Genomic DNA, 12,634 nt, shown 5'->3' on the forward strand with positions numbered 1-12,634 from the left:
TCAAGTATTCTGACAGACCATGGTATAATTCAAAACATATCCAAATTATTATTATTATTATCATCATCTAATTATAAATCAGTTCCAGGCCACTAATTTGATTGGTCGAGTGGCATTCTGTCATGATTTCCTCTCGCACAAAGAGAGGAAAAATCACCATGACTCTGATTCACGTTTTGGATTTGTCTGCCTGCCTCTCTTTAATAAGGCTCTTATCTGTACTTACATCTGTCCTAACCCTCATTATGTGACAGCATACGTCACCACACATGGATGCAGCAGGAAGATGGAGGAAACGTCATGCCAGGGAAACCAAGGAAACTGTGCCAGCTTTTGATTCGATCCAGTTTCCTCAATGGACTGCCATGGAGCTCCGAGATCCTTATGATGGAATTTTTGGCTATCCTGAATATTTTCTTCTTGACTGCCAGTTTTATTTTGTGAGCCTAGCAGACCGCAAGCCTGACGAGAAGTAATGGCTCCAGTTCATGTGGTCCCAGTTCTTTGGCCCAGCCCGCCAGTAGGCGCAGCTCCTAGTGGCCAATAGATCCAGGAAACTTGAAAAAACAACTCAGATTGTGGGATTATTTGTGATGCTGTTTGGGAGTTTAGAATCCAAAGCCAACCAGGAACATCTTTTTTTTGGGGGGGGTGGGGGGGCAAACAGGCAAACAGCGTGGCCTCCACAGCAGAGCTCCAATCAGAGGTCAACATTGTGACTTCAAACCGAGAGCTCCAGTCTGAGATCCATGAGTTGGTCTCCCCTGCAGAGCTCCAGCCGGAGGTCAACATGGTGACCCAGTTTTCCAGCCTGAGACCCAAGAGGTGCTCTCAACTGCAGGGCTCCAGCCGGAGGTCAATGTGGTGACCTAATCTCAAGAGCTCCAGCCTGAGACTCAAGAGGCAGTCTCACCTGCAGGGTTCCTGCCAGAGGTCAATGAAGCAACCTCATCCCCAGAGCCCTAGTCAGAGGTCAACATGGCGACCCCCTCCCCAGAGCCCCAACACAAGACCCACGAGGTGGTCTCATCTCCAGAACTCCCATCGGAGGTCAACGAGGCGACCTCCCATGTGAAGTTCCAGTTTAAGGCTGACAAGATGGCCTCCCAAGTCAAGTTCCTGTCAGAGGTTGACAGAAGTTCTCCACAAGGCAAGAGGGAGGAGCAAAGTTCTCCACAAGACCAGAGGGAGGAGCGATGCTCTCCATGAAGCATGAGGGGAGAGTGATGTCCTCTGTGGAACAGAAAGGGGCAGCGAGATACAGCGCAAATTAAAGAAAAGGAGCAATGTCTTCAGCGGAGCAGAAAGGTGGAGCGACGTCCTCAGCTGAGCAGGAAGGTGGAGCAACTTCCTCTGCCGAGCAGGAAGGCGGAGCGACGTCCTGAGCCGAGCAGGAAGGCGGAGCGATGTCCGAAGCAGAGCCGGGCATAGTGACATCCGAGGCGGAACAGAGAAGAAAAGTGGAGCCCTTGGTCGCACCATGAGGTGGCGCAACGTCTTCAGCTGAACAGGGAGACTGAACAGCATCCTCAGCTGAACAGGGATGCTGAGCGGCATCCTCAGACGAGCAGGGAAGCTGAACAACATTCTCCATCGACATGGCAGGCTGGACGAGATCCACAGTGGGGGAGGGAGGGTTGGAGATGGGTCCAGCCTGGTTGGAAGGCTCCCCTTTGGCATACCCCAAGATGGAGTACATCACATTGAGCCATTCCTGATTGTTTTTAATTAGGGAGAATTTTCCCTCTTTCTCCCACCTCGGCTTTTCCTATAGGGCCTCTTGGATTCTGAAAAAATCCACTGCATCCATGTTAGGGTCTTACGTTCTGTCACAACACGGAATGCGAGTAGGATGCAAGTGCAGGTTTAATTGAAATAAAACAAAAGGACTAATACAAATGATTTAACACAAACTATGGCATCTAGGCAGAGAAACGAGACAACAACACAACAACGGCAAAATAAGACAAATGTAAAACAACCAGTGTAGTGCAAACTGTGGCTATAAATACCCGTTAATGCTTGTTAATATGAATGAAGTTCAGGTCCAGGTGATCATGTGACATGATGGTGTTGGTGGAGTGGCTGCTGGGAACTGCAGTTCAGAATTCCTTCTCTGATGTTACATGACACCTATTATAAGTGCCTATAATGATGATTTTGTTACGTGAAGATAATCATGTACTCACTGTCCTCCTCCGTCTGGAATGTGACCTCTCGGCTCTCTTTCTTGCCTTCGGGGTTGGCCAACGCAAGCCGCACGTGTACAGGACGGAACGGGGGAAGGTCTCGCAGTGTGAAGTGTGACATATTCCTTTCCACTGACAAACACTCTCTCACAGTGGCATTATTGGTGATGGCACCGTTTCCTGTTGCAGTGTAGTAACGGTAGCATAGCGACAGGGAGTATGTGTGACATCGTGTCAGGTTGTAGCCGAGGGGCTCCCACTGTAGTACCAACTGGCGTGACTGAATCTCGGACGCAGTGAGACCGCGGAGTGGACGCATGGGCTCTGTGTGAGAGAAAGATAGCTTAATATCACTTAATATGCTTTAAGAGAGAATGATTGTATCTTTAATAAGCTGTGTAAAAAAAAAAGGAAAATATCAAGTACAAAAACATGCAAACCAAATGACACAAATACATCCCCAATTCTGAAAAAGTTGGGACAGTATAGAAAATGCAAAAAAACAAACAAAAAGAGTCATTTGAAAATTCTATTCATCCTGTACTATATTGAAAACACATTATTATCACATTACTTGATGTTTTACTTTGTATATTTTCAAAAATAAATTAAATTCACACTCATTTCAAATCTGATGACTGCAACACACTCCAAAAAATTGGGACAGTTGACTGTTTACCATTGTGTAACATCACCAGCAGAGTAACAGCATATGTTACTCCAAAATGTGTACTTATCTTTCTGCATTAATGGTGCCCTCACAGATGTGCAAATTACCCATGCCATGGGCACTGACACACCCCCATACCATGACAGACGCTGGCTTTTGGATCTGACCCTGATGGTCCAGCTTGTATGGTCCTTCTCCACTTTGGCCCGGAGAACACAATGGCTTTTTTGTCCAAAAACTATTTGAAACGTTGACTCAAATGTTGACCACAAAACGTGATTCCACTGTGCTTCTGTCCATCTCAGATGAGACCAAGCCCCGCAGAAGTCAGCACTTCTGGACTGTGTTGATGTATGGCTTCTGCTTTTGCATAGTAAAGCCTTAACTTGCATCTGTGGATGCAGCGGCGAATGGTGTTGATTGACAAAGGTTTACCAAAGTATTCCAGAGCCAATGTCAGGATATCCATTACAGACTCATGATGGGTTTTAAGAACGTGACATCTGAGGGATCAGAGATCACATGCATTCAGAAGTGGTTTTTGGCCTTGCCCTAAACACACAGAGATTTGATGAGATTCCTTGTATCTTTTAATTATATCGTGCACTGTAGAACGTGAAATACCCAAAATCCTACTGATCTGTCTTTAGGAAATGTGGTTCTCAAAGTATTGGATTATTCGCTCAAGCATCTGTTGGCAGACTGGCGAGCCTCAACCCATCCTTGTTGAGATATGATATGATTTTCGTGAAAATTGGATGAACAGTCTAGGAGGAGATGTGTGCCAAATTTCATAATTTTCCTATGTATGGTTCTATGGGCTGCCATAGACTCAAGAGCAAGACGAAGAACAAAAAGAAGCAGAAAGTTGATGAAAACAATAGTGCCTACGCTCCTGTGGTGCTTGGCCCCTAAAAATGCATGATCAATTTCATCTTAACCTCCATTTGCTTTGGATTTACTTTCCCTCTCTTTCCGATTCTAGATCAGAGTAAAATAGTATGACTAATCAAATCTGAATGCGCCTTAATGACATCTCACTTTTAATGCCGCATTTCTCTGTACCTGAAAAACAGAGAATGTCTTTCAGATGTCTTCGTCTCAAACTTGGTGCAATCTAAAACCATACACAGCAAAATCCCCAGTATTGATTTAACACCTAGAGTGTTGAATTTACACAATACAGTGTAATATGGAGACAAGTGGGTGTTAATTCAACACTAGGGATTTAAATGTGTATATGTAATGATGGTTAAAATCTATAGCTACTCATCTGAACATATAGCAAATTGTTGCTGCTAAGTGAACAAATGGCCTCTGTGAATTAAATAAGGAAGAAAATCAAATCTCATTTGTGAGTTCTGTACTGTCTTGCTGTTTGGGCCCGAACACCACCTCACAGCCTTGCTGGATCAAAATTAAGCTACACTGATTAAACTAATTAATGACACACATCTGTAGGGACATCTTCAGGCTCAGTGTTAGGCAGACCATCAACAACTTCCTCACACAAACACATGCTGCATGTTCTTACAACTAGGGCTGAATGTTATGGATTAAACCAGAAATAGTATATTGCTACATATTGTGTGATTGCTTTGCTAAATATTAAAATAACCATGAACCTGTTAGATGCATAACATACAGTATATGCAAATAATATAAAGATTATTGCATATATCCATCCTTCCATTCATTTTCTGTAACGCTTATCCTACACAGGGTTGCGGGGAGCCAGGAGCCTATCCCAAGTGACTCGGGTCACAAAGCAATGGACACCCTGGCTGGGGTGCCAGCCCATTGCAGGGTACAATCGCACACACACTCACATACCCATTCACACAGTATGGAAAATTTAGAAATGCCAAGCAGCCTAGCTGAGCAGACAAGCAGTCTTTGGACTGGGGGAGGAAACTGGAGTACCCAAAGGAAATCACTGAAGTGAACCTTCAACCTCATGAGGCAAACATGCTAATCACTAGGCCAACGTCTGTCCCACTGCCCCCTTCCCCCGTTAACCCACAAACTAGCATGTTTCAAGGTGGGAGGAAACTGAAGAACCCAGAGGAAACCTACACAGATATAAAGAGTCGAAACGCTAATATAAAAAATTGCTGTTACTCCCCATTTGCTTTCAAATTTGTTCTTACATACACCATCGGGTCATTTTATAAGCATCTTTGAGAAGTTCTTCCAGCCTCACTTGCTTCTGTTTCTACAGGCAATCCCAGACAACCTTGGTTATGTTTTTGTCTGTAAAGTGGTTCATTACATATTTTTCTCTTCTCAATACACAATGCACAAGTTCTCTGAACTTCTTTTTTTTAAATAAACAAATGTTTAGATATGAAAATTTTCTACTAACATGCCAATGTGAAAGACATAAACAAACCATTTTTTTAAGATAAATATTTTTTGAATAGTACGATTTATTTCTTTTTTAACTTTTCAGAAGACAATATGTTCAAAAGCCAAATTGTTTATCACAGATCATCCTTACAGAACATCATCACTTCTCCTAAACCTCTTACAATGCATGTATGATGAAATATACAAGGTATGGACTGTAAAAGTGCACAATATTTTGAAAATAACTTGATATACTTGATGGTAATACAAATATTTGATTTCATACAGTCATATAATACAATTTCCCTCCTCGCAGTCTTCCACATGGTCTTTTTAGTAGCTTTATGCATCTCAAAGTAGCTCTTTTTCCACATGCATTTGGCAAATTACACATAATGCCTTTGTGTGTATGTATGATTAGCCTGCCACACAGCCAGCTTTGCAGCACCGCTGTCAAAATTACTGCTCCTATGATTGATTCTAGCAACTGAATATGAACAGTTTTTCAAAATCAAAACATTAATTCAGTCACAAAATATGTCCTATTGTCTGCAGAGACAGTGCAGATGTGTCACATGGTGTAAGCAATACTTTTATCTAACAATGAATTAAAAAAAAGAGGATCAAAATCCTCATACTTGTCACAACTATCAAGACATAAAACATGAGCGTTCTGTGTGTCTGGAGCATTAGGCACATATAAGATAGAAAATTCTGATTTTGAGGGCACACTTCGTCGCTCTAAGTGACTGAGATTAATTGACACTTCAGGCCATGCTGACATTGATGTATAAGCCGAATAAAAAAGAGGAGCCGCTATACAGGAAATGGATCAAAACATTTCCTGCACCAGCTCCAAATCCAGTGCAAGCATGTACAGGCTTCCCAAGATGGATGTTATATTTGAAGCCATGGAAAAGTAGTTCAAAAGAGTTTCACAAGCCCTGAACATATATATCTACAGAAATTCTCAAGCACATGATGATGTTTACAGACGTATAACAAATTTAAGGAAAAAAGTGTCTTAGTAAGGTGTGGGACAACCACAAGACACCAGAACAGCCTCAATGCACTTCAAGTCTCTGGACCTGTACTGGAGACATGAACACCATTCTTCCAAAAAATATTTCCTAATTTGGTGTTTTGTTGATGGCGATGAAAAGTGCTATCTAATACATGGGTCCAAAATAAATTCTACAATAGGTGTCCATACTGATTGATCTGGTGACTGTGAAGGGTGTAGCATATGATTCACATCAGTTTCATACTCATCAATTCAAACAGTGACGCCTGCATGTCCTGTGGATGGGGGCGGGGTCATCCTGGAAGAGACCACTTCCTATCAGGATAGAAATGTTTCTAATGATAGGATAAAGGTGATCAGTCAGAATAACTTTGTATTGATTTGCAGTGATGCATCCCTCTGAGGGGACCCAATCCATGCCATTAAAAATACCCTTAATAGCCTTTAATCTCTCATCTGTAAGTAAGATATTCAATGAGAATTCAACTATTTTTCTATTTGACTGGACATTTGAATTTAATTATTTTAAATCATACCCTAATATTTAATGTGAGGTGAATGTGTGTGTGATTATGCCCTACGATGGATTGGCACCCTGCCCAGGGTATCTCCTGACCATGCCCCCTGGATAGGCTCCAGGTTCCCTGTGACCCAGTAAGGATACAGTGAGGGAAAAAAGTATTTGATCCCCTGCTGATTTTGTACGTTTGCCCACTGACAAAGAAATGATCAGTCTATAATTTTAATGGTAGATTTATTTGAACAGTGAGAGACAGAATAACAACAAAAAAATCCAGAAAAACGCATGTCAAAAATTTTATAAATTCATTTGCATTTTAATGAGGGAAAAAAGTATTTGACCCCCTCTCAATCAGAAAGATTTCTGGCTCCCAGGTGTCTTTTATACAGGTAACGAGCTGAGATTAGGAGCACACTCTTAAAGGGAGTGCTCCTAATATCAGTTTGTTACCTGTATAAAAGACACCTGTCCACAGAAGCAATCAATCAGTCATATTCCAAACTCTCCACCATGGCCAAGACCAAAGAGCTCTCCAAGGATGTCAGGGACAAGACTGTAGACCTACACAAGTCTGGAATGGGCTACAAGACCATTGCCAAGCAGCTTGGTGAGAAGGGGACAACAGTTGGTGCGATTATTCGCAAATGGAAGAAGCACAAAAGAACTGTCAATCTCCCTCGGCCTGGGGCTCCATGCAAGATCTCACCTCGTGGAGTTGCATTGATCATGAGAACAGTGAGGAATCAGCCCAGAACTACACGGGAGGATCTTGTCAATGATCTCAAGGCAGCTGGGACCATAGTCACCAAGAAAACAATTGGTAACACACTACGCCGTGAAGGACTGAAATCCTGCAGCGCGCGCAAGGTCCGCTGCTCAAGAAAACACATATACATGCCCGTCTGAAGTTTGCCAATGAACATCTGAATGATTCTGAGGACAACTGGGTGAAAGCGTTGAGGTCAGATGAGACCAAAATGGAGCTCTTTGGCATCAACTCAGCTCGCTGTGTTTGGAGGAGGAGGAATGCTGCCTATGACCCCTGGAACACCATCCCCACCGTCAAACATGGAGGTGGAAACATTATGCTTTGGGGGTGTTTTTCTGCTAAGGGGACAGGACAACTTCACCGCATCAAAGGGACGATGGACGGGGCCATGTACCGTCAAATCTTGGGTGAAAACCTCCTTCCCTCAGACAGGGCATTGAAAATGGGTCGTGGATGGATATTCCAGCATGACAATGACCCAAAACACATGGCCAAGGCAACAAAGGAGTGGCTCAAGAAGAAGCACATTAAGGTCCTGGAGTGACCTAGGCAGTCTCCAGACCTTAATCCCATAGAAAATCTGTGGAGAGAGCTGAAGGTTCGAGTTGCCAAATGTCAGCCTCGAAACCTTAATGATTTGGAGAAGATCTGCAAAGAGGAGTGGGACAAAATCCCTCCTGAGATGTGTGCAAACCTGGTGGCCAACTACAAGAAACGTCTGACCTCTGTGATTGCCAACAAGGGTTTTTAAACCAAGTACTAAGTCATGTTTTGCAGAGGGGTCAAATACTTATTGCCCTCATTAAAATGCAAATCAATTTATAACATTTTTGATGTGCATTTTTCTGGATTTTTTTGTTGTTATTCTGTCTCTCACTGTTCAAATAAATCTACCATTAAAGTTATAGACGGATCATTTCTTTGTCAGTGGGTAAACATACAAAATCAGCAGGGGATCAAATACTTTTTTCCCTCACTGTAAGAGGTACAGAAAATGGATGGATGGATGGATACTCTAATATTAATATTAGCCAAGATAGTATTGCACACATAAATCCATCCATCCATTTTCCATACAGCTTATCCTACACAGGATCACGGGGGAGCCTGGAGCCTATCCCAGTCAACTTGGGGGACACCCTGTGTGAAGTGTCCCCCAATGCCAATCAGCCTACAATGCATGCCTTTTTGTGTGAGGGAGAAAACCGCCAAAGCATGGGGAGAACAAGCAAGCTCTGTGCAGTGAGGGCGGAGGCAGGATTCAAATCCCCAACCACAACCGTGGAGGCGTGAGGCAAACATGCTAACCAATAAGCCACTGTGCCCTAACACATAAATAATGAGGATAATATTGAAACAAATTAGATTAGGTTCCCCCTAACCCCTGCTTTATTTACTGTCAGCTTTACTAAATGTTCGCTCAATATTTCAGCCTGTAGGCTGTAACATACTTTAACAAACTTTGTCAAAGTTATAACTGCCACAGAGTTTAGAAGTCATAAATCACATCAGATTAATGAACTATGTGATCACAGTGGGAATACATATTTATAATTATCTGATGGCCAGTCAGACATTTACATTTAGATTCACTAAACCACTGAATGGAAAACCAGGCAGCACCTAGTAAAAAAAGAAAAGTATTACGGAACAGTTGCAACATGCCACATGCTTTTTGTTGTTTATGCCGTAGAAAACGGATCTGCAAATCTGAGGTAGCTCATTTTTGTCTGGACACATTTAATAGAAACTTTTAATACAGTTATACTGAACATTGTTGCAAATGTAATATCTCTCTCTTATCCTCCATGAGCTTTACATCTGCCCACCAACTTCAGGCTGCATGAGATCATATCATGATTTATATCATAAGAGCCACAATTTGTTTCAAAGTTGCTAAATCATATGTTCCAAATAAAAAATACATCATACAAACAAAATATTTAGATTAGAAATTTTGTCTTATTTTGTTTTTAATATTATTTTGGTTATTTTATATAATTTTGTAGGGTACATCAGTAAGTATCCAAGCTACTTTTTAAAGCTAACATAATAATATGATAATATTATATTATATGCAATTTCAAATAAAAAAAAATAAATACATCCAGCAAATTTAACGTTACCACTTAGGTGTAAAAGAATAAATGCCGTTAATGTATACTAGCAGGATAATCTAAGAAGAAATTGAAGAAGATTTAACAATCTACCAATCTCCTAATAATTTATTAATAATTTGACCACAATTGGCAGGTGATCCGTGAAGACGAAACTGCAGGGAAATAGCTTATTTCAATCATGCTCTAATACAAGCCAGTAGGTATTATACATCTTTGCATTGACAAAATGAATAAATTGAGCTCTCTTTTATGCTTTTGTGCCTTGTACAAACAAGTGTTACATTCCTGTGAGAGATTTCTCAAGCACGGGCCACTATCCTGCCAAACAGAATACAGAGCCTACAGGCTGCTCATATGAAATACATTGAGCAGACTATAGAGCTACTATCAGCCTGTATCTATATTACATTTACCCTCTAGACGTAACACCGGCCTCTGCACTTCACTAAAATGGCCATAAATGGCCATTTGTAATTTTAAATGGCCATTTGTAATTTTGAATGGCCATTTATAATTGTAAGTATAATTTCTGAGAGATAAAAATTAAGATTCTACTGATCTTTATCACAATAAGGCACTTTTTAGTGTGTTTTTCTATTATAATCAACTAGATTTGTACAGTTAAATCATGCTTTAATGTGATGAATGCACTCTTTGCAGAGTCTTTGCAGTCTTCAGGAGACATTCTGCTTGATGAGCTGTATGGTGTATGACACACACAGAGACAGCTGACTATTACAGAACCTCAGACAAGCTAGACAGCATGACGCGTTGACGTCATTTCATTTTTGCATGCTTACTTACAGGCTGGAGTAACGGGAGCATTAGTGAAAAATAGACTCATTATCTGAAACCCAGTGGGAAAAAAAAACACTCATTCATGAACTGAATTGCACAAGCTGATGTGAGAAATACTTTAGAAATCCAAAAACAAATACAGGCCACTTCACAAATGCCATGTGATGCGCAAATGTGTACAGAGCAAATTAAAAATGAAAGCAGCCGATTCGACAAATACATGAAGTGAGTTTGTGCGTTCTTAAAACAATTTTGTGAATTACTAAAATATTTGTGAATCCCTTATTGGTTATTTGTGAGTCTTGTTTTGTTTTTGTGGAACTCGTGTTTAATTACTGTATGTGCCAAAAATACCCCCATAGTTAGAGGTGGCCACTGAAGGGGCTGAAAGAGAGGCTTAGACAGATGAGATACTATAATGTTGCACTGAATTCAGCTTGGAGGGATTCTAGTGCAAGTCCTGTCATCCATCTTTGCAATATTGGTGCTGAATTTTTTTCTTAACTCCTTTTTGCACAATGGAAATATCTTTGCCTCCCATCCAGAGCTGCAGCCAACTCAAGGTATGGAGGAAATGATGACCTTCATTGGAATTAATATATTCACTGGAATCCATCGTGTTCCTTCCATGGCAGATTACTGGCACTCAGATGAAGCAGTGTAGTGTAGAGTTTCATATGAAACCAGAATGATGTCCCGAAACTAAATTGAGCTTCTGTGCAAGTACTTACAGTTCAACATTCAACAGTGCCACCTCACAGGACAAATTTGAAAAAAGTTTGTCTATTCTTGGGGGTGCTGTAGGATATTTTATGATATATGATAAACTACTCAGTTGGACACAGTACATGACCCCAAACAAACAACAGTAAATGGGAAATTACAATAAGGTGTCTGTATCATTCACTTATGCCCATTGTCTTACCACCATCTATATTCTGAAAGTCATGCATTTCCCTTGTGAGAGACTTGCTGCATGCTAACTCATGCTAATGAGGAACCATCAAAAAACAGTTATCTCAAAACATTAGCTGAAGAGAGGAGAGCACATCAAATGGTGACTATAACATTGACGGTATAGTGTGCAGATGGAGGCAGAAGAAGGATGTTTTCTATTTTTTTTTTCTTAATTTCATGCAGGACATGATAAGTATATGGTGCAAATGTGTGGAAACATTCAACAACAACCAAAAAAAAAAAAAGAATACCCTGCCATCTAGTCTATGAAGGTACAACTCAATTGTGAGCTATGTGGTTGCTCCATTGAAAGGAACCAAAGGGCGAAGTATTTGTCTGAGGGGCAAATGGAGAGAATTGTGTGGGTCATTTACTGAGCAAGCCAGGAAATTCTCTTATCCAGTTTATAGGTTACAAAAGTGGTTGTGTTGCCTGTATGGGGGTGGCTGCAGAGCAAAAAGTGCCTGATGTATGGAGACATCTTTTGGATACTCAATGTTTTGTGATGCACTTTGTAAAAGAGGTCATTGCTTTCAGAAATTGTTCTAAAAGTCATTTTTGTGTTTGGGATTTTGATGAAAACACAATGAAATCTGTCAGAGATATTGAGCTCAGTTTTAGATTTTGCTCTAATCCAAGATCATATGTATCATCTAATCACATTACATTTAGTATTTTCTAGTTAATTAAGTTCTCATTTGAGTTTGTATATTTATTATGAGCTGTTTATTGTAAAAGACATATGAACACAACAACAACAACGAAGAGTCGAGTCTAAGATCTTATTTTTGTTAATTGATTAATTGAATCATTAATTAATTTTTAATAATTATTTATCCTGCTCAATGTTGTGGTGGAATACAATGGAATACAATCTTTATGAGACAACAGTGCACCATTCTCACACAATAAAAAATAAATAAATAAAAATGGGGGATGGGTTGGGTTGTCAGGAGGAGAAAAATATAGGCCTCCTAGGAAATCCACATGGACTCAGAGAGTCCATATTGAATTCCACACAGACCTAAATTCAGTACTGATCCAGTGACCATGGAGCTGTGAGGTGGGAGCACTACCTATTGTGCCAGTGTGCTGCCATATTAATAATAAATTTATGGTATTAAGGTTTTAGCACATAGCATCCAGTCCATTCCATATCCCTTTTATTCATTATAATAATTGCAGTGTGTCATGCATTATAGCTCATAGAGTTTTTCATCTTGTTCACTGGCTGACTA

The 12,634-nt window shown here is 40.7% G+C and overlaps 1 protein-coding gene across 1 annotated transcript in view; it reads right to left on the bottom strand.

Moving 5' to 3' along the window:
• Positions 1 to 2,158: 2,158 nt before the first annotated feature.
• Positions 2,159 to 12,634, bottom strand: part of ptprua (protein tyrosine phosphatase receptor type Ua) — a 92,448-nt gene continuing 81,972 nt past the window's right edge. The window contains exon 8 of the mRNA XM_053638136.1: positions 2,159 to 2,513. Coding sequence (XP_053494111.1) covers positions 2,164 to 2,513 — 350 coding nt within the window. The 3' untranslated portion in view covers positions 2,159 to 2,163. The remainder of the gene's footprint in view (positions 2,514 to 12,634) is intronic.

The sequence above is a fragment of the Ictalurus furcatus genome, chromosome 12 (genome assembly GCF_023375685.1).
Source record: "Ictalurus furcatus strain D&B chromosome 12, Billie_1.0, whole genome shotgun sequence".
NCBI classification, from domain to species: domain Eukaryota; kingdom Metazoa; phylum Chordata; class Actinopteri; order Siluriformes; family Ictaluridae; genus Ictalurus; species Ictalurus furcatus.